At 40.9% G+C, this 21126-nt stretch overlaps 1 protein-coding gene across 2 annotated transcripts in view; it reads right to left on the bottom strand.

Moving 5' to 3' along the window:
- Window positions 1–13748, bottom strand: part of B4GALT4 (beta-1,4-galactosyltransferase 4) — a 36052-nt gene extending 22304 nt beyond the window's left edge. The window contains exons 1-3 of one of the 2 annotated variants that reach the window (XM_036747359.1): window positions 13663–13723; window positions 5852–5996; window positions 5364–5765 (exon numbers count right to left, since the gene is read on the bottom strand). In XM_036747359.1, coding sequence (XP_036603254.1) covers window positions 5364–5604 — 241 coding nt within the window. In that variant the 5' untranslated portion in view covers window positions 5605–5765; window positions 5852–5996; window positions 13663–13723. Of the gene's footprint in view, window positions 1–5363; window positions 5766–5851; window positions 5997–13662 lie in introns of both variants that reach the window. The other variant, XM_036747360.1, reaches the window with a different exon arrangement.
- Window positions 13749–21126: the final 7378 nt, after the last annotated feature.

The following is a 21126-nucleotide window of genomic DNA, read 5'->3' as shown; positions in this document are numbered from 1 at the left end:
AGTTTTCTGAATGCGAGATACACTTTTCAGATCTGGATGAAACAGAAAGCTAAAGATCAAAACATATACATCAATGGACTTCAAAGAACATCTGGCTCACTAGTAGAGCGCACTTTGAGAAACAAAATTCAGAAACAACCCAGAAGGAGGTTATACAAAATGACTCTTATTATCTTATTCCCAGTAAAATAAATGGGGCTATTTCTGGAAATTAATGAATTCTATCTTACACCAGTAAGTTGTAAAGAAAGCCGTATTAAAGCCAGTGTCACAAGTTTTTTTTTTTTAATTAAAAGAATACCCTTGAAAATCTACTGTTCCATCTTTTATTTATTTTAAAATAATTTCTAAAAGATTTTCTATAGACCTATGGTGTCTTCATACGCCCACATAATTTTCAAGGTCCTACTCTTATTTACCAATTTCACTTCGCTGCTCCCCAAATCACAAGGCCACATGAACCAGATCACAAACCATGTCATATCCCCTACTCAAGAAACTTCAATGGCCACCTTTGCCTCAAGGTTAAAATGCAAACTGCTCTTTTGGGCATTTAAGGCCTTTCATGTCCTGTCTCCAACCTATCTTTCTAGATTAACTTCATCTTAATACCTCATTGAAAAAACAGCTGACCTAGAAAATAGATCCAGGAAAGATAATTTAAGAATTATTGGACTTGAAAGCCATGATCAAAAAAAGAGCCTGGACAGCATCTTTCAAGAAATTATCAAGGAAAACTTCCCTGATATCCTAGAACCAGAGGGTAAAAGAGTAATTGAAAGAATTCACTGATCACCTCCTGAAAGAGATCCCAAAATGAAAACTGCCTGGAATACTATAGCCAAATACTGCAAGCAGCCAGAAAGAAGCAATTCAAATATTGAGGAGCCACAGTCAGGATTACATAGGATTTAGCAGTTTCTGCATTAAAAGATCAGAGGGCTTGGAAATAGGATATTCCAAAGGACAAAGGAGCTAGGATTATAACTAAAAATCACCTACCCAGCAAAACCGGGCATAATCCTTCAGGGGGAAAAATGGTCATTCAATGAAATGCAGGACTTTCAAACATTCCTGACGAGAAGACCAGAGCCAAACAGATTGATTTCATATTCCCCTATCCTCCCCTCCCCTAGGGAGTTTCAGCCAAACTGGCCAATTGCTGTCCCTAAACACTTCCTCTGCACCTTTCCATAGGCCATCCCCTCTGCCTGTGATGCCTTCCCTCCCCTCCTCTGCCCCTTGCAATCCTTTGTTCCCTATAACGTTCATCTGGAATGCCAACTCCCACAAGACATTATTACTGATTTTCCCTATTGTTGGGGTTTCCCCCAACCTCACGCTCAGAATGTCCTCTTACACGTACTTCATATACATTCTCTACTTAACTAATTTCATCTCTGTTGTTCGCCTCCCTCACCTAGTAGAACGGGAACTCTTTTTGGGCAGAATTTATTTTTTTGTCTATATATCAATGACATAGTAGGCATATGTTAAATGTGTCCTGTACTGAACACAGATACTAATTTTAATGTGTCACAAATACAATCAAAATTCCCATGAAAAAGGAGGGCTGAATCTGGTGTCAGAGCTTCAGATCACAGCTGTGCCACACGCATCTCCACAGCATGCTATGCATTCTCCAGCCTCCGTCTGATGAGGCTGCCAGACCTGGGGTACTGGGCTCCAACTGGTAAGCATTTGTCCTGCATCCTGAGCCCACCAACCACAACTCCCACTCCTTCCAAACTTACCTTCTACCCCAACTCTAGTTCCGAGAAGAGCAATGAAAGTCACACTACCATTCCTGGAAAGGACATACTGATCATGACCTTACGACTTCAACCATCGTTCCCTCTGACTTCCTTGTCCAAAACCATACAATTTAAAGTAGCAGGATTATTAAGGAACATTCTGTCCTAATATGTCCAAGGTGGTATACTGTGGCTAGAGCTTCTCCCCTAGGCATGACTACATATTTGGCTCAGGAAAAGAATTTTGGATGGAATAAAGAAGAGGCTCTTTCTTCTCCCAAGCCCAAGTAAATCATAGAAAAGCATGTTCCCTGTCACTCAGAGGACAATCAAGTTCATTATCTTTAGTTAATGAATTCCCCATTATCACTCTTCCCTGGCTAGTACTCCCCTATATGGATGGTTTTCTTTATCTGAATAGAAGTTTCTTTAAATATGCTTGCATTTACAGCTGAGTACTTAACATATCTCTTGGCACATGGCAAGCACTTAATAAATGCTTTTGCATTCTGCTGCATTTTTCCTTTGGGGCCCCACTTGGGGTTTTTGTGGCAAAGATACCAGAGTAGTTTGCCACTTCCTTCTCCACCTCATTTTACAGATGAGGGACTGAGGCAAACAGGGTTAAGTGACTTGCCCAGGGTCACACTGCTAGCCTGTGTCTGAAGCCAGAGTTGAACTCTGAAGTCTTCTTGACTCCAGGCCTGCACCACCTAGCTGCCCCTGCTTTTACATTAATTAATCTGTAAAAGTAAACTTGAACTGAATGATCTCCAAGGTTACTACCAGACCTAAATCCAAGATCCTATGACTCAAATTTTAAATATGATTAATCGAAAAGTAAAAGAAAAAAAGCAGTTTTTTTTTCCTGACTCACCACTGAATTTTTTAGGCGCCAGGAATATAAGAGCCTGCTAAAGTGCATTATCATTCTACTATGTTCATAAGAATTTAGCTACCTTAAAGAAAATGCAAATGATTTTACATCACTTTCTGACTGCAATTTTACATATTCATGAAGCAAAGCATATATTTAGAGTTGGAAGGGAAATCCAGCCCACTATCCAATTTGCTCCAGGATGAATCAGTTTTTAAGTGATCTTTGAAATAACTAAATAATAGCTAGCATTTATATACAGCTTTAAGGTTTGCAAAGCATTTTAAATATATTTTCTTATTTGATCCTTACAACAACCCTAATTCTGAGGTAAGTGAGATTATTATCCCCATTTTTCAGATAAGGAAAGGCTGGGCGAATTGAATGGACTTGCCCAGTACCTATATCACAGGCACCTGAACTGGGTCTCTGGATTCCAAGCCCAGTGCTCTATCACCTTGAGCATATTATGATACAATGTTCTTCAAAAATCTACTACTTTAAATTGCATAATATTTTAGATTTTTCAAAGAGCTTCTGAAATGCATTATCTCATTTAATCCTCAACACCCTGAAAAGTAAGGTAGGGAAAACATTACTGCTATTATTCAAATAAGAAAGAAATACACTTAGAAAATTAACACTAAATGCAAAAGACTATTTGTGCTGCTGATTGCCTACTTAATTCTCAATTTTCTGTTCTGTAAAATTTGGATTCAGTCAAAAGGCTGCACTTAAGGACCTAGAAGGCCACATGTGGCCTTAAGGCCACGGGTTCCCCACCCATGGAATAAACCTACCAACTCAGTTCCATCTAACTTCTACTAGGTCCTTGCTAAGGCTTCCAAACCTTTTGTTCAGGAGTTCAGTCTTGTGTGTCATAGACCCTTATAGTAGTCTGGTAAAGCCTACAGACTTATTCCTGAGAATAATATTTTTAAATGTATAAAGTAAATACATAGGATTAAAGAAACCAATTATATTTTTAAAAGTATCAAAATCTATTTTTTTAAAAGTTCACATACTCCAGATTAAGATTTCCTGCTTTAATTTTTTTTACAGATCTTTTAAAGTTTATTCCCTAAGAGCTGTTCCTCCCAGTTGCCAAATCCAGTCTTTTGTCTTCTCCAATTTCCCTGTAGCATTCAACACCCTTCTTAAAAATTTCCCAACCTAAAATAAACAAATGAATGAAAATTACCTAACCTTTACCTTTTCTACTCTCCACAATAAAAATTTCCTTCCTACCTCTCTAGTTTCTCATTGACTTAATTTATTTAATCTTCTTCCGGGCATGGCTCAGAGCACCTCCTACTGCACCCCTCATCTCCTTGGCATTCTGCTTGCCCATTATAAAACCACTTATTAAGCCACTATTATCAAATGATTCTCAAATCATCAACTCCATTCCTGACCTCACTTTTCTTTGGCTAGATGCTGCTTTAGTAAACGTCTAAATATCTTGCTTTCACCTTAAAGCCAAAGTTATCTAAAAATCCAAATCCTCCCTTTCTCTCCAAAACCATTTTAATCTGATTCTTTCCTTTCTTCAGTTCTTTCTCTTCATTCAACTTTTATATCTGATTTTTCCATTCTGATTAGTTACCCCCTCTTTATTCAGTTTTTTGTTTCTCTATAACATAGTCTTTTCTTCTCCAGTAACAAGAGCCACTTGGGTTGAGACAAAGGATATGATTTGTACAGCCTTCAAAACCTACCTGAGGAATCTGGAAGGGGCTGCAAGGTGCAGAGCACAAAGTAAAGTTCCATACATAAATGCTCACTGACCTCTTTGTGTCAGCAGAAACAAAACAAAAAAATGCAAGATTGAAGAACAGCTGAACAAACAGATCCCATGTGACATGAATTTAATAGAATACTGTTACTATCTAGTGGTTGGTGAATTGACCTTATTCGTTCAACCAGATCTGCTATGCATTAGTTTTTTTTTAAGGTTTTATATATAAGGGAATAATTTTAAATTGGAAATAATAATAGCTAACATCTAGGTAATACTTTAAGATTTTTAAAATAAGAAAGAACAAATAAAAAATAGAGAAATAAAGGGAGACAGAGACAACTGAATAGATTTAACTGAAGAGGGTAGAAACCAGGAGAATAATAAATACAAAATATGACCCAATGGGAAAAAGAACTGTAAAAAGCAGCCAAAGCATTAATTAATTAATTGATTGTGATGACTTATCCTGGCCCCAAGGAGCACATGAAGGCTCACCTCTTGGCCGCTGGTGGTACAGTGGATGGAGGAGTCAAGATCAAATCCCACCTCACACATTTACTAGCTGCTAACTGTAGGCAAGACCTTTAACCTCAGCCTCAGTGTCCTCATTCACAAAAAAGGAGTATTAACAGCACCTACCTCATAGAGTTACTTTAAAGATTAAATAATAGAACATGTTCGAAGCACTCTGCAAACCTTCAAGTGCTATGTAAATGCCAACTATTTTATTATCCTAGGCTGGAGACAGGGAGAAGAGATGACATAAATGCTAGCCATTTCATTATTCTAGAGAGGCTGGAAAGGAGAAGGGAGGACCTCCTAGGTCCCTTCTGGCTCTCAATCTACAGATCCCACGCTCAGTGTTCCCAGGAAAACCTCTAAGACTAAGACTCAAAATTGCAGAGGTGGTACGATGGAGGAAATTTCCTCAGTCTCCTACACTAAAGAAATTACAGCCAAAGAAAATTAAAGTCAAGCACAAAATACTTACTCAGGTATGGAGACAAAAGGGGACATTTTTTCAATTTTGATTTTGTCGTGGAAGTCTCATCAGATGAAGCTAACTCCTTCCTCCAAATCATGGTCTTGTTGAAAATCTTTGCTTTAGGAATCTCTTGGATGGCAGTGACCAGGTAGCTTGAGGTGGCCCATCCAATCACCATCATGCATAATGCAAAGAGCAGCAACAGCCTGAATTTATAGGAAAGCTGAAGAGTCAAGTGCATACCCATGTCTTATTATCACACTGATAAGATGTCCCTCACCCCCTCTCATGAGGCAGGAGGGGAAAATGGTTAACCTAGAAGAAACTCCACAATCCGATCACAAGCTGTACGGCAACAGGTGCTGCGGCAATGCCAATTCTTTTCCCATGGTTCTCTTCCAATAATTTCTGGAAAACAATCACAAAAGATATTTTATGTCAAACAGGCATCCCAAAATGAAACATGAGAGTAAGTGAAATAGATGTATACGTACTAGGAGGTATAGTTCTGGACTGAGAGTCGGGAAGCAATGACTTCAAATCCTGCCTCGCGCGTTAGCTGTGTGACCCTGGATAACTCATTCTCTCGGAGCCTCCATTTCTCCAACTGCAAAATGAGCTTACTAACAGTACCTGTTGCTATGGGGTGTTGAGAAAATAAAATAAAATAATCTTGAAAACCTTAAAGTATTAGATAGATGTTAGCCATTATTGTTTCCAATTTTAAATTATTCCTTTATATATAACCTTAAAAAAAAAACTTTAACGCATGGCAGATCTGGTTGAATGAATAAGGTCAATTCACCAACCACTAGTTTTAGAGACCAAGCTGATCTTGACCCATGGAGAGAATTTTTTTTTGGCAGAAATATATTAATAGTTATGGGATGGTATAAGTAAACAGGAGTGAGAAGGGAAAGAGGGGAGAGATTCTGAAAATCTCAGTTCAATTGTTTCAGTCATGTCTGACTCTTCATGACCCTGTCTGGGGTTTTTTTGGCAAAGATACTGCAGTGGTTTGCCATTTCCTTCTCCAGCTCATTTTACAGATGAGGAACTGAGGCAAAGTTAACCGACCTGCCCAGGGTCATACAGCTAGTGTCTGAGGTCACATTTGAACTCAGGAAGATGAGTCTTCCTGACTTATGACCTGGCACTCCATCTACTGTGCCATCTAGATGTCCCAAGGTGTTACTTTACATCTATTTTTTTATGTGGTCTAACAGGGCTATGCTCTTCCCCCCTAAAGACTTCTTTGATATTCTTAAAGGTGAGCAGAATAAAATATAGTCACTGTGTAGGCAGCCAACTCATGAGTCTATGATTTTCCCCCAGACATGACTACATATTTGGCTCAGAAAGAGAATTTGAGATGGAATAAAGAAGAGGCTCTTCTCCTAAGCCTGAGTAAATCATAGAAAAACATGTCCCTTGTCACTCGGAGGACAATCAAGTTCATTATCATTAGTTAATGAATTGCCCGTTATCATCAGTTATTGTCCCATGTGGCATTTACACATCACACATCCCAAAGCATGCAGAATGAGAAGCAACAGGAAGAAACTGCAAAGAAGTAAATTTACGTTTAATATCAAGAAAAATTTCTTTAACAGAGAATGGTGTAAAAAAGTGAGTGGCTTCCTTCTTACTAGAGATCTTCAGGCAAAGGGACAACGACCATATCTGTTGGGTTATCTTGTAGTAAGGATTCTTTTTGGGGGGTATGGGTTGGACTAAGATTTTTGTCACTGAAGTCCCTGACTACCCTGAAATTCTGTGATTTTATGGATAGGAAACACATATAGAAAATTTCAACATAACAGAGAGATCAAAATCCAGAGAACGAATCTGAAAAGTGAACTACGTGGAAGTGAACTACGTGGAGCTTTTCCAATGGCAAAATAAAGGACCACATGGGTGTGCAAGACTGGGATGAAGTCAGTGAAAGGACTATGACCTTGCTATAATTAATTTATGGAGGAAAAAGAGCTAAATATAAGAAAAGATACACAAGGAAAGGATCATATGCAATAGGGTTTTTTGCTTTTTTGTGTAACGAAGACCAGAAAGTCAAGAAATTGCGGTTATGCCACTTATTATTTGTATGATATTGGGTGAGTCATTTACTCTCTCTGGAACTGAGTTTTCTCATCCATAAATGAGGGAGTTAGACTAGATGACATCAAAGTCTCTTCTCTTCTGGTCAAGACACTTGCCACAGAGAGACCAATCCGAGGGCTATTGCAATAGTCTGAGTTAGAGGTGAGAATGCCAAAGGTTGATGATGTGCTGTTTGGAACCCAGCAGACCTTTCACATAAAAACAACAGCAGTATAAAATGGTGGGTGGGTGGGTGGGTACAAAGACAAAGCCACAAATGTAATAAAACTCAGAATCTGGTTAAACTACTATAACCATAAACTAGTACACCAATATGTACAGTGCCAGAAATATCATAGGATTATAATTTAGAGCTGAAAGGGTCCCTCTGGCCCCAGTGAGTCAAACCCCTAGATTTTACCAATGAGGAAAGTGAGGCCCAAAGAAGTTGTTTCTCGCCTATCACATGGCTAGTAAGGGTCACCTGGCAACTCTCAACTTTCCAGAAGCAGCTCTGCTAAGTTTGAACCCCAAGGATCATTATGCCCCACCCAGGATAAGCTGATCACCTGAAATTTCATCAACAGGCTGAGTGACTCACTTTTTTACACAAAACACTTTGTCAGCTTCTTGGTGGCCTCTTCCCTCTGGAGGGCTGGAAGGTGGAGCCCTCACCTCCTCCCAAAGCCTTCCTATATAGAGGGCTTTAAACATTTAGAACTTTCTAACCAACTGTCCACTTTACATCAGCAACTCTGTTTGGTTTGGACTCCAGGAACATCAAAGCCCTTTGTGCCCCACTCCCTTATTTAACTTACTTTTGTGTGTGGTATTCCTCTAGGACAGCTAGGTAAATAGAGCACAGGGCTTGGAATCTCATCTGTAAATAGTGAACCACTCCGGTATCTTTGCCAAGAAAACCCCAAATGGAGTCACACAGAGTCAGATATGCCTGAACAAGATTATAGACTACAAGCTCCTTGAAGTAAGGGACTGTCTTTCTTTTTCTTATTTCTCAGTATCCCCCATGATTAGCTCAATGCCTGGCACATAATAGACAGTTGTTCATTCCCTGTGGATGGGGTTTTCTTGGCAAAGGTATTGGTGTGGTTCACCATTTCCTTCTCCAGTTTTATGCAGGCAGGGGTCTGAGGTGACATCTGAACTCTGGTCTTTGTGACTTCAGGCCCAGTGCTCTATCCACTCTAGGTACTTAATAAATGTTAACTGAACTAAAGGGACTGAGGTGGAATATGAACCCAAAAAAGGGGAGAGTGGGTGTTTCTTCTCCCTAACTTCTAAGAAGTACCTTTCTAGTCCTATTCACATTTTATACAGTCTATGTTCCTATCAAACTGGACTGCTGTGGCAAATGTGAAGAACGTCAGGTGGACAGACAAAGTGATCTACTTGAATCCTTCCAATGTCAGGACAATTTAAGTAAGTCTTCTAGTACACTGAGTGGACCCTTTATGAAGAATTTACTCATGGACTGGAGTCTCACAGGATGGTCTCAGTGGCTTGGGATCTGCACTTTTGGAAGGAGCAACTTCCAAATCAAAGAGATCACAGATCCATTTGAGAATGTGTGATTTTATCCTAGGCCCTGGGGGTCCAAGGAATATAATACCCCACAGTACTTCTTAAACTGCAAAGTTTAAGAAGTGCTGAAGGGGTCAGAGAGTGGAAAAAGTTTAAGCAGCCCTGTGAGGGTGAAGGTTGCCGTTAACTATGATAGAAGTTTCAAATGCATGGAGAGGTTAAACAGGGTAGCTGGAGAGATTCAGGGAGGCAGGGTATCGCTTCAAGTTGTGGTAATCTGGGAAGGAGGGGACAGTCTGGGCCTTGAAGGAAGAAAAGGATTTTAGTAGTGTAGTATCAATTAAGTTGGGACTTTCTTATTGTTTTAAAATGATTAATTGTCTTTGGGTCTTACTAGGTGCTAAGCCCCAGGCCCAAACCCCAATTAGGTGCTAAACCCATGTGGGTGTGAATTGGTAACCAAGGTGGGGCCCCAGGTGGGGCTAACTAAGGGAAGGCCTAGTTTACATGGGTTTGGGTGGCATGTTTGGGACATCAGAGGCTTTTAGACCACGTGGGCTTAAGTCGCCTCTTTGTGACGATTTCAGGTCACGTGGGTGAGTTGCATGTGTGACTCGCCCTAGACCCTGAAAAAGATATAAAGCCAGGGGTTGGCTTTCTCTTTATCGGAGCACTTACCCACAGCAGTAGTGGCACGTGTGACTCTGGGCCAGCCCTTGTCATGAGCTCCCGGGCTGAACTTAGATGTTGGTAACTATGAATTATATTTGTTCTGCTGATGTTTGTAATTTGCTCTGAAGTTCAGAGTGCTGGCTTTTTCCCCTGAACTAAGTGAATGATGCTTGTATGTTGAACTGAAATAAGATTGTTAACCTCTTAACACTACTTTCCTTAGTAAAGCAGATCAAAAGAACCTGGGCTTTGGCAGCATTCTTGTTGCTGGGCTTGCGTTGGTCTTTCACCCCCACAACAGCTGCTAGCCATATTGCTGCAACAAGTAGGCAGAGACGTAGGATATTGGCTGTTCCAGATATGACAGTATGCCAAAAGGACAAAGGACGGGACTAAATTGAAACCAGCTACCAGTCCAGCATCTCCTAGGCCAGGGGTGGGGAACCTGTGCCCTTGAGGCCACAAGTGGCCCTCTGTCCTCAAGTGCGGCCCTTTGACTGAATCCAAACTTCACAGAACAAATCCCCTTAATAAAAGGATTTATTCTGTAAAACTTGGACTCAATCAAAAAGTCGTACCTGAGGACCTAGAGGTTCCCCACTCCTGTGACCTAGGCTACTTCCAAACCCTTGGCCCACCCTTCCTCTAATTCTGGCATCTCTAATATGCACTGTATTCCACTCTTAGATGTAAACTTCTTGAAAGCGGGGACTGTCTTGCTTGCTTGTTTTTGTATCCCAGTCCTCAGTATGGTGTAAGGCATAGTTAAGCGCTTAATAAGTGCTTTTTCACTATTCTTCCTCCTCTGGGCCCAACTCATATTCAATTTATGCTGTTTGCTCAAAAAATATGTACAGATGAACAAACTCTACAGGTTATCCATTCAAATATTTGTGAATCTAAGTAACAGACATATCTTCTTCCATTTAGTCTTTTCTGTGTAAATAGCCAGGCTAAATGTACATTTATGTCACCCTGCCTTAAATATACTCTCAGACCAGATCTATCCTTCAAATGCTCAAAAATTACCCATCCATTCTCTCGCCTCGAGCAAAAACTCCCCTAGGGCCACTTCCATAGCACCTTATTCCTCAGTTTACAATCTTAAAGTCATTCTGAGTTAGGAAGCCTTCTAGGCTTCTGGTAGACTTTGAGTACTGAGTATTCCTACATTCTATATTCCTTGTGGAATCGTCGCAAGTCAGAGCTGGAAGGAGCCTAGAGGATTACCTACTAAAACTCCTTCATTTGGCAGGAGAGGAAATTGAGGTCCAGAGCCTGGAATGTGCTGGTAAATGTTTGATAACTAGTTCTCAAGGGGAAAAGTACACAAAATAGTACCATTTTAAGTTTAATCTGCGTTCTTATACTTTCTTTCTTGAGGCAATGAGGTTAACTGACTTGCCAGGGCACACAGCTAGCAAATTTAAGAGGCTGGGTTTTGAACTCAGGTCCTCCTGACTCCAGGGCTGGTACGGAGTCTGACTGGCTATCCACTGTTCCACCTCGCTGCCCACCTGTTTTTCTTCATTACTTCTATTTTCTCCCTCACTTTCTTACATCTAGATAATCGAGAAAAAAATAGATCGTTTGCTGATTTCCCTGGGGGAAATGCTCACACTGAAAATTTAATAATCAGCTGCAATGTACGCCAGTTTGAACAACTCTAGCATGTTCCTTTGAGTGGTAACTGGACTTACCCAATGTCCCTCCACATAGCTCATGTTTATATAAACAGCACTTTAAGGTTTAAAAAGCACTTAACTCACAAAAAATTCTGTAAGTTAAGTAGTACCAAATATCATTCCCATCCTGCAGTATAAAGACGAGGTTCAGAGACCAGAAGGAAGTTGCCACCCAGGGTCATACAACTATTTTAGGAGGTAACATTTTAACATATATCTCCTGACTCCAAGATTATTGCCACCACATCTTTTAATAATACACTATTATTGACATTTGTGATGATGATTAAACAATGGTGAATAATTTTGCAAATATTTTATATTTACTGATCTATCTACACGTTAATTCATCTTAAAAAGAACACAAGATCCTTGAAAGCAGAGGCTTCATTTTTTATCTTTGTATCCCTTATGCCTGGCATACAGTTGGAGTTTAATAAATTCTTGTTGAATGAAAGTGATTTCTCCCTTTTCTTAACCTTGCAACATTTTGGTTGTAGCCATCTTAACACCGTCTCCTTTCCTATAAGCTAGCTAGTTACTGACTCTCTTTGCCCAACAGAAGAGAGGGGAACTGGAGGAAGAACTCATAAAAGATATCAATTACAGTTGTGTCCATCACCTCCAAGAAAAAATAATTTAAAATCATACCCAGTTTACTCATAAAGTTTACTAAAGACATGCCCTTTTCTCTACAACCTCTCTCCTCCCTCCCCTATAACCTAGCAAAAAAAAACTTGTACATAGGACATGCACAATAAACCTTTGAGCAATAAATGAATAAAAGGGAAATTGAAATTCTAGCTTTTTACATGGGGATGTTACATGGAAACTGACAAACCAATAGGCCAAAGCAGTGAACCTAAACCAGGGGTGCTGCCCGAGGCTACATGTGGCCCTCTAGGTCCTCAAATGCAGCCCCCTTTGACTGAATCCAAACTTCACAGTATCACATTCAGTCACAGGGCTTCACTTGAGGATCTAGAGGGCCACATGCGACCAACCTCAAGGCCCCAGGTTCCCCACCCCTGAACTACTGGTGGTCAGTTTTGATCCCCACCATAGGGCAGTGAAAGTGGGTACTACTTATAAGGCCCAGGAAGGCAAGAGTTGAGCCCCAAGCTCCACCAACCTAGCAGGTCGCAGTTGTCTGGAGTCTGCCTTAAGGCTATCACTGACCTGGGGAAATGACCCAAGGATGGGGCCTGCATACCATTCATTAATTCTCTGTTATGTGCAAGATACTGCAGGGTGTTCAGGAAGATATCAGGATAATGAAGAGTTCTCCAACAAAACTAGTAGGTCTAGAAACAAGAAATGTCTAAGTATTGAGCAGAATCTCCAGTGACACACAGTGCACATTCTAACGTGAATGTACCTTTCCAACCTCACCTCCTGGTAAACCCACAGTCTCCGAGCAGCCTACTACATCCCTTCCCCCAAAAGTCTCTGCTTTCTCAAAGCCTGGCCTACCTGCCTCTGCTCACATGCCCTAAAGGCTGCGAATGCACAGCTCGTAATCCGGTCTGTTGAAATTCTACGAATTTTCAAAATTCAACTCAAAAGATAGGCTCCTCAGACTGACAAGCCTTGAATCCCTTTTTGGGGAGAGGGAGGGCTGGTCTTTTAAACAGCAATGGGAAAAGCTAAAACGGACCCCTTAGTCTTTGCTTCCTTCAAACTTTGAAAAGGGCCAGCCCATAGCTGTAGGGGCTGCTTCTATTCTTTGCACCCAGAGTAGTCCACAAACAGATTATAAGCTTTCTTAGAGTCCCCGGGCTAACCCTCGGACATCCCAGAGGGCTTCACCCTCCTTGCCCGGCCACCTTACCAAAGGCTTCCCCTTTGGCGGCGCAGAAACGTGGAGAAACTCAGCTGAGAGGGAGGTGACTGGGGTGGGGGTGGGGTCTGTAATGGCGCCCCAGGGATGTCCATCAAGAACCCGGCACCACCCCTCGGTTTTCTCTTTCTGCGCCCCCGCCCGGCCTCCACTCTCTCCCCCTCCACCCCCAAGGACCCCGGGCTCCAAACTCGGCCTCTAACCACGGCCCCGCCCGCCAGCGGCATATCGGTCCCCAGGCCTTTGGTCTGCACCCCCCCGGTACCTTGGCTAAGAACCTGCCGTAGCATCCCTCTTTCCCCAGCCCACCCTCGGAAGGTTAAGTTCGGCGCGCACCGCCTTGGGCATCTGCATCCTCCCCCGCCCCTTCTTCCCAGGCCAGACCCCCGTGGCCCGCGTCAGAAGCCTCTAGCCCCCGCGTGCAATACTCCGGCGGCCGGCCTGGATAGCAGGAGCTCAGACTCACCAGGCAGAGTCTGCTACGAGTCCCTTGGGTGGAGCCAGGACCCGTGAGGGGAAGTCGGGAGGCTGAGGAGCGGGGCAGCTCTGTCTGGGACCCCGCCTCCAAGCCCCGCCAGATATGCCCTTCTGCTCCTCCCTCCTCCCGCTGCTGCTGCTGCTCCTCCTCCTCGGAGGCAGTCAGTGTGAGGCGGGGCCATTTGCAGCCTCTCTCTCCTTTGCTCCCTCCCTACCTTTGCAGTCCCAACCTGAGTGGCAGCCGTGGCGCCCCTTAGGGAAACACCTGGACACCTGCAGGATCAGTCCATCGGATGGCCAATAAGCATTTGTGTTTTTCTTTCATTTTGGAAGAGGTCCGTGGCATCAGGGAAATGATGACATGACTTGCAGTTGACTTTGATTTGAGTGAGGGAGGGCTGTGCAAGGCGTCACTTTCTTCTCCAGAGCCATCTGGGTCCAGTGATCAGATATTCACCAGGATGACTGGAGATGACCCAGGATGCAATGAGAGATCCTGGCCCTTTCAGGCTAAGGCCTTTACATGTACTCACTTAGAGGGAGGTAACGCCCATTCAGTGAATAGGCCTCTTTAAGAAGTAGTCAAGGGATTTTTTTTTCCTTTTTTTTTCAATAAGCATTTAGTAACCGTCACTCACCATGTATTAAGTGCTTACTATGGGCCAGGTACTGTGCTAAGTACTAGAGATACAAGGAAAGGGGCAACACAATCCTTGTCTTCAACAACTTTTCATTGTAATGGAGGAAACAAATAGACACCTACAAGATTCAACGATAATAACAGCTTGTGTTAATAGAGCATTTTCAGGTTTGCAAAGCACTTTGCACAAGTTGTCTCACTGAATTCTGGAAACCTTGTAAGGTAGGTGTTATTATCATCACCATTTTACCGATAAAATAAAACAAAAAACTGAAGCTGAGATAAGTGACTTGTGCGATGGCCCATGTATGTAGTAAGGAGTTGGGGCAGAATTTGAACCCGTTATCTTGATTCCAAGTCATATAGAAGAGAGTGGTCTGAAAGAGGAAGGTATTAGCAGCTGATGGAGCCAGGAAAGCCCTCCTGCAAAAGGGTGGTTACTATGGAGTCTGAGTACAGATCAAAGAATACTATTTTCACTTTTTTGTTTTTCGTGGTTTTTCCCTTTTGTTCTGCTTCTTCTTTCACAACATGACTAATGTGGAAATATGTTTAACATTGTTATACATGTACAACCTCTATCAGATTGCTTGCCATCTTGGGGAGGGAGGAGGGAAGGGAGGGAAAAAATTTTGGAACTCAAAATCTTATAAGAAATGAATGTTGAAAACTATCTTGGCATGTTTGGAAAAAATAAAAATAAAATATAGAAGGAAAAGGAGAAGGAGGAGGAGGAGAAGAATTATCCACTATCTCGAAGTGTTGGATCTGCCTACCTCCATTGTAGCTATAGCAATAACACTTAGGAAAGGGAAAAGTCCTTGATAAAGCCAGTAAATGTTTAACAATGGCGCTCTGAAAAAAAAAAATGTTCATGGGATACACGTCCAAATTTAGTTTGCATTATTAACATTTTCTCCACTGGTTTCTTAAGTCTGGATGATCAACAAAGCCATAAATCATGCCAGATTTGTAGGGATTGCCAGTTTCTGGGTTGTAAATGCTCACAATTAAAATTTAACAAGCCTGTTTTAGCTATCTTCAGTATACTCCTGGTTACTCCCGGTTAGAAGAAACCTTAAGAAGTCTACTTCTCAAAGGAAGAAATCCAAGCTACCAACAGACATATGGAAAAAAATGCTCCAAATCATGAACAATTAGATAAAAACAAATTTAAACAACTCCAATGTTTCACCTCACATCTATCATATTGGCAAAGATGACAGAAAGAAGAAAATTGGCAGTTGTTGGAGGAGCTGTGGGAAAATAGGCACATGAATGCATTGTTCCTTTACCTGTGAATTGATTCAGCAAATAGAAACTATCACCCTAAAAGATACTAAATTGTGCATAACCATTGATATGCAGGGATAGCACTACTAGGCCTATGTGCAAAATTAATGAAAGAAAGAACCCATATATACCCCCCCAAAATGTATTTAGCAATTCTTTTTGTTGTAGCAAAGAACTTGAAACTAAAATATTAGAAACTGTAACCAGAATGGCCTTTGTTTTCTTTGGGTGGCTCAGTTTACCTCATTGGGCCTTGCTGGGTCTGCTGCTCCTCTTCCGGGACAGGAAGCCCAGAGACCATGCCAGGAAGCAGAGAAGTTCCTGTGTGATGAGTCATGGGGCTGGCTGAGGGGAGGTGTTGACTCCAGAGCCATGCCCTATTGGGTATTAACCTAGTCTATGCTAGGGGGAGGGGCCAACTCAAGAACCAATCGGCGCTGGTCATTCAGGCGGTGCCTGATGACGTCAAAAACTCTATAAGAGGGGAGAGGACAGCTTGAAGAGCCCTCTTTCCTTTTCCAGTTGGCGTGGGAGCAGTGGCAAGCATGACTCTGGGCCAGCCCTTGCTCTCGGGCTGAGCCCAGATGTTGGTAACTATGAATTGTACTGGGTCTGTCTGTTGATATTTGTAATTTGTCTGTATTTTGTTCAGAAGTTCAGAGTGCTGGTTTTGTTCCCCCCACCCCGATCTAAATGAATGTTCTGAACTTCGGGCTGCTGGATTTTTCCCCTTGAAGTAAGTGAATGAATCTGTATTTGGTCTGTTGATATTTGTAATTTGTCTGTATTTTGTTCAGAAGTTCCGGGTACTGGTTTTGTTTTCCCCCGAACTAAATGAATATTCTGAACTTCAGGGTGCTGGCTGTTTGTTCCCCTGAACTAGCTGACTGTAATCTGTATTTGACCTGTCTGTTGATGCTTGTCTGTATGCTCCCCTGAACTAACTGAATGCTGGATTAAAGAAAGCTGGTCAACCCCTTCACCATGCTTTCCTTGTTTAAGCAGATAAAAAGAACCTGTGTTTTCCCGGCGTGCCAGTGGCCTCCTGGGTGCTGGCTGTGGGGGGATCTTACACCCCCACAGCCCCCACAGAAACTGCCAGCCGGATTATTAAAACAGAAACATACTTAGTCTAGGAATAAACAATACTCTTTGGAAAGCCAGGAAGATTTTCATTATATTTCACATTTATTCTTTCTGAATAAATGGGTACATCCCCTGAATGAAGTACAGGAGAGTACAAGGACTCAGACAAATGCCGGTCCTTTTATTGGTTCCCAATTTGAATCTCCCACCTGGCTCTTGATTGGCCAGATTCAACCCCCTGAGCTGCCCATGGTCATGACCTCCTCAAACAGCTCATTAAGCATGCCTACAAGCCTCTAGAAGTCTGGTTTCTGCTAGATCACAGCTCTGATTAGAACCAGTCACCTGACTTACATTCTGCTCAAGCTGGGGGGGAGTGCTTTTAATCCTGTGGAAACAAAACTCCTTCCATCTGTTTCCCACATAAAGGATGCTTATAAATTTGGATAATGGGTAAACAAATTATGTTTGAGTCTGGGTAGGTATATTCATGTAATGAAATATCACTACAAAGTAGAAAAGGTAAAAGGAAGTTTCAGAGAATCTGGGAAGATTTTAGAACTGATGCGGAATAACTTATGGAGAATAACTTATGTAATAGCGACAACACTATAAAGAAAAACAACTTTGGAAGACTTAACAACTCGATCAGTGCAATAACCAACAATGATTCCAGGAAATCTGATGAGAAAGCATGCGACCTAGCTTATAATTCAAGGTATAGAAGGATGTATACGTTTTTTGGACCTGGCCAATGTATGAATTTGTTTTCCTTGACTGTGCTTATTTGTTACAAGGATTGTGGTTTTCATTGTTTTTAACAGGGAAGGAGGTTGAGGAGGAAGAAAGGAGTCAGCAATAGTATTGTCAGAAAAAAAAAGAGGGACACCAAAGTGCACAGAAGAGAATAGAAGAAAGCAGGAAACATAGCCAAGTAGGACAGATTTGAAAGTAGTTTTGAATTTATTTGTAAGGGCAAGGTAGATTGAGTTAATCAATTTCCACATGAAGTAAGTGATTAAATGCCATGCCCTGGTACCTCACTTAACCTGATGAAGAAGCTTTTGTGTTCTATCAAATTGGTCAAAGGTGGTCCAACTAAATGTGAAAAGGCCTTAATCAATTTAGATGTTCCTGACAAGCCAATGGATGAAATGGACTGACATGGTACAGAAATAATATTGGGACTGTTTGAGGAAACTTGGTTCCGTAGGGATCATCTATGAAATACAAAACTAGTTCTAATCCAGGTACCGAGGTAGAGCATTTCACTTACTTTAGATGGAGTGTGTGTGGGGTGGGGGTGGGGGGGGAGTGGTGATTTGAGAGATTTGTTCATTCAGCCCAGTTCTTACACACTATATACTTTTTGGAAAGCAAGCTATGTATAATAGAGATTCAAGATTTCACATATAATCCTCTTTTTCTGTTCTACCTTGGACATTAAATTAAGAATGATTTTTTTAAAAAAAGAAGTCATGAATGCTTCCCTTATTCACAGATTTGAAAGGTGATTTCTTCCGTTTCCATTAATTTCTTTGTTGATATGACCTATATCTAGATTATTTATGCCTTTGATGTTTTTCGTGGCACATGGTATGAGATGCTGATCTATACCTAATTTCTGCAATTCTGCTATCCAGTTTTACCAGCAGGTTTGGTTTTTTGGTTTTTTTAAAATCTGATAGATTCCTTATGCCAGTAGTTGGGGTCTTTGGGCTTATCAAACACTAGTCTGCTAGGTTTGTTTGCTTCCATATATTATCTGTTCTACTGATCAATCTCTCTATTTTTCAACCAGTACTCATTTTTCTTTTGAGAATTACTGCTTTGCAGCTCTCTTTGTGGTGGCAAAGAATTGGAAATTGAGGGGATGCCCATTAATTGAGGAATGGCTGAACAAACTGTGTTATATGAATGTAATGGAATACTATTATTCCATAAGAAATGATAGCAGGTGGATTTCAGAAAAACCTGGAAAGACTTGCATGAACTGATGCCAAGTGAAGTGAGCAGAACCAGAAGAACATTGTACACAGTAACAGAAATATTGTGCAACGACCGACTGTTAGACTTAGCTCCTCTAAGCAATGCAATGATCTAAGACAACTCCAAAAGACTCATGATGGAAAATACTATCCACATCTAGAGAAAGAACTATGGAGTCTCAATGCAGATCAAAGCATACTATTTGCTCTATGTTTTTTTTCTATCTCATGGTTTTTCCCTTTTGCTCTGATACTTCTTTTCACAACAGGACTAATGTGGAAATGTTTAATATGACTGTACATGTATAACCTATATCAGATTTCATGTTGTCTTGGGTAGAGGGGAAGGGGGCAAATTTCAGATTGCCTGCTGTGTTGGGGAGGGAGGAAGGAGCAAAATTTAGAACTCAAAATCTTATAAAAATGAATGTTGAAAACTAAAAATCAATTAATTTTTAAAAATAGAATTATTGCTTTGTAGTATAGTTTGAGATCTGGTACAGCTAGGTCTCTTTCTCCCTGCCCCCCCGCCATGTTTTTTCATTATTTTCCTTGAGATTCTTGACCTTTTCAGCCTTAAGTTGAATTTTGTTGCAATTTTTTTTCTAGTTCTATAATGTGATCCTTTGGTAGTTTGATTTGTATGGCACTGAGTAAGTAAATTAATTTAGGTAGTATTGTCATTATATTGGCTCAGCCTATTCATTAGTAATTAACACTTTTTCAATTATTTAAGTCTATCTTTATGCCCATTATTATGTCCAGTTTTTATTATATAAAATTAAGAAGTTTTCCCACAGAAATCCAATATAGCTAAGATTAAAAGGATAACAGTTAACAGAAAAATATTTGCAGCAAATTTCTCTCATTTCCAAGATATGAAAGGAATTGATTCAAAAATTTTAAGAATAAGAACTATCTTCTAAATGATCTAAGGATATGAATAGGAAGCTCTCAAGGAAAGAGACTCAGGGTATCTATAGACACATAATTGAATCCTGATTTGTTTCTCTGCAGTCTCTCCTCCAGTTCATGCTTCAACCATCTGACAAAATAATTTTCAATAATGCACAGGTATGACCATGTCACTGCCATACTCAAAAAACTTCAGCGGGTTCTTATGACCTCGAGGATAAAACACTTGTAAATTCCTTGGTTTGTCACTTAAGACCCAGCACAACCTTGCTCTGACCTATCTAGCCAGTCTTATTTCTAATTACTCCTTGAAGGCCTGGACTGTGCCAGTCTTCATTCTGCATAGGGTGAATACTTCACAAATGTTCAAATTGACTTTTTCTCATTTTTCCAGTGTGGCCTAATTTCTTCTTGTTCTGTCTTTATAAAAGGACTTGGGGGTAGGTAGAATAAATAACTGCTTCCCTGGTGCTCTGCCCGCTGGCTGATTGATGAAATTTCCAATAAGCAATAATTTGTTCACTTTAAAGCTTCTAATCAGATGAAATGCAACAGGAAAATATTCTAGGTAGCTGTCAATCTTTTATACTTTCGTACAAATGAGTTTCCAAGTCTTTCTTGAAATCACAGCGGATACAAGAGTAGAGAAGAAGGCACAGTGAGAAGATCAATATCTACCAGAATTTTCCTCACCCCACTCCCCACCCACTTCAGAAACAGGGATTAATTTTTTTAAAACAACAAAGCTGTCGCTACAGCTTCCTGTACACCTAAGGGCATAGAAAAATCCCACCCATTTGAAATCTGGAGCCCTCTGATCTAGTGAATGTCTGAAAGCCACTCCAGTCATTTCATGCCAATGTCCAACCTGAACTAACAGGATGCTATTACTGGAGCCCCACCCCCAAAAAAATAGTTGGCATAGTTGGTAGTTAAGATGGCCTTATGGCTCACATCATCGCTGACTTGGGGAAGGGCACTACAAATATGGAGGGTGGGGTGATTGGATGCTATGACTTCCAATTATATTTGAAGAGTCCTCTCTATGGGACAGGAAACAGATTTTTGTTTATGAAGAGAGATTAGCTCAGTGGGTGCTGGAGGAAGCTAGGAGGATAAAGAAAGCAAAAAATCTATTATTCCTTCTGTATTGTTGACCTTGCAAAAGTCAAATTTCCAGAATAAAAAGAGTGCAGGTGAACTGGCCTTACTGCATTCAGCAACTAAAGAAGTAGTTCTGGGATTTAAAAAAAAAACCTGGAAAGACCTGAACTGAAGCTGAGTGAAGTGAGCAGAAGCAGGAGAACATTGTACACAGGGATAGTAACATTGTGCAGTGACCAACTTTGATAAACTTAGCTCTTCTCAGCAATGCAATGACCTAAGACAATTACAAAAGACACACAACGGAAAATGTTATCCACATCCAGAGAAAGAACTGTGGAGGCTGAATGTAGATTGAAGTGTACTATTTTCTTTTTTTTCTTTTTGTTCTGATTCTTCTTTCACAACATGACTAATGTGGAAATAT

The sequence above is a fragment of the Trichosurus vulpecula genome, chromosome 2, assembly GCF_011100635.1.
Source record: "Trichosurus vulpecula isolate mTriVul1 chromosome 2, mTriVul1.pri, whole genome shotgun sequence".
Classification (NCBI taxonomy): Eukaryota; Metazoa; Chordata; class Mammalia; order Diprotodontia; family Phalangeridae; genus Trichosurus; species Trichosurus vulpecula.
The sequence above is the reverse complement of the archived record's forward strand: the minus strand, read 5'-3'. Positions and strand labels throughout refer to the sequence as shown.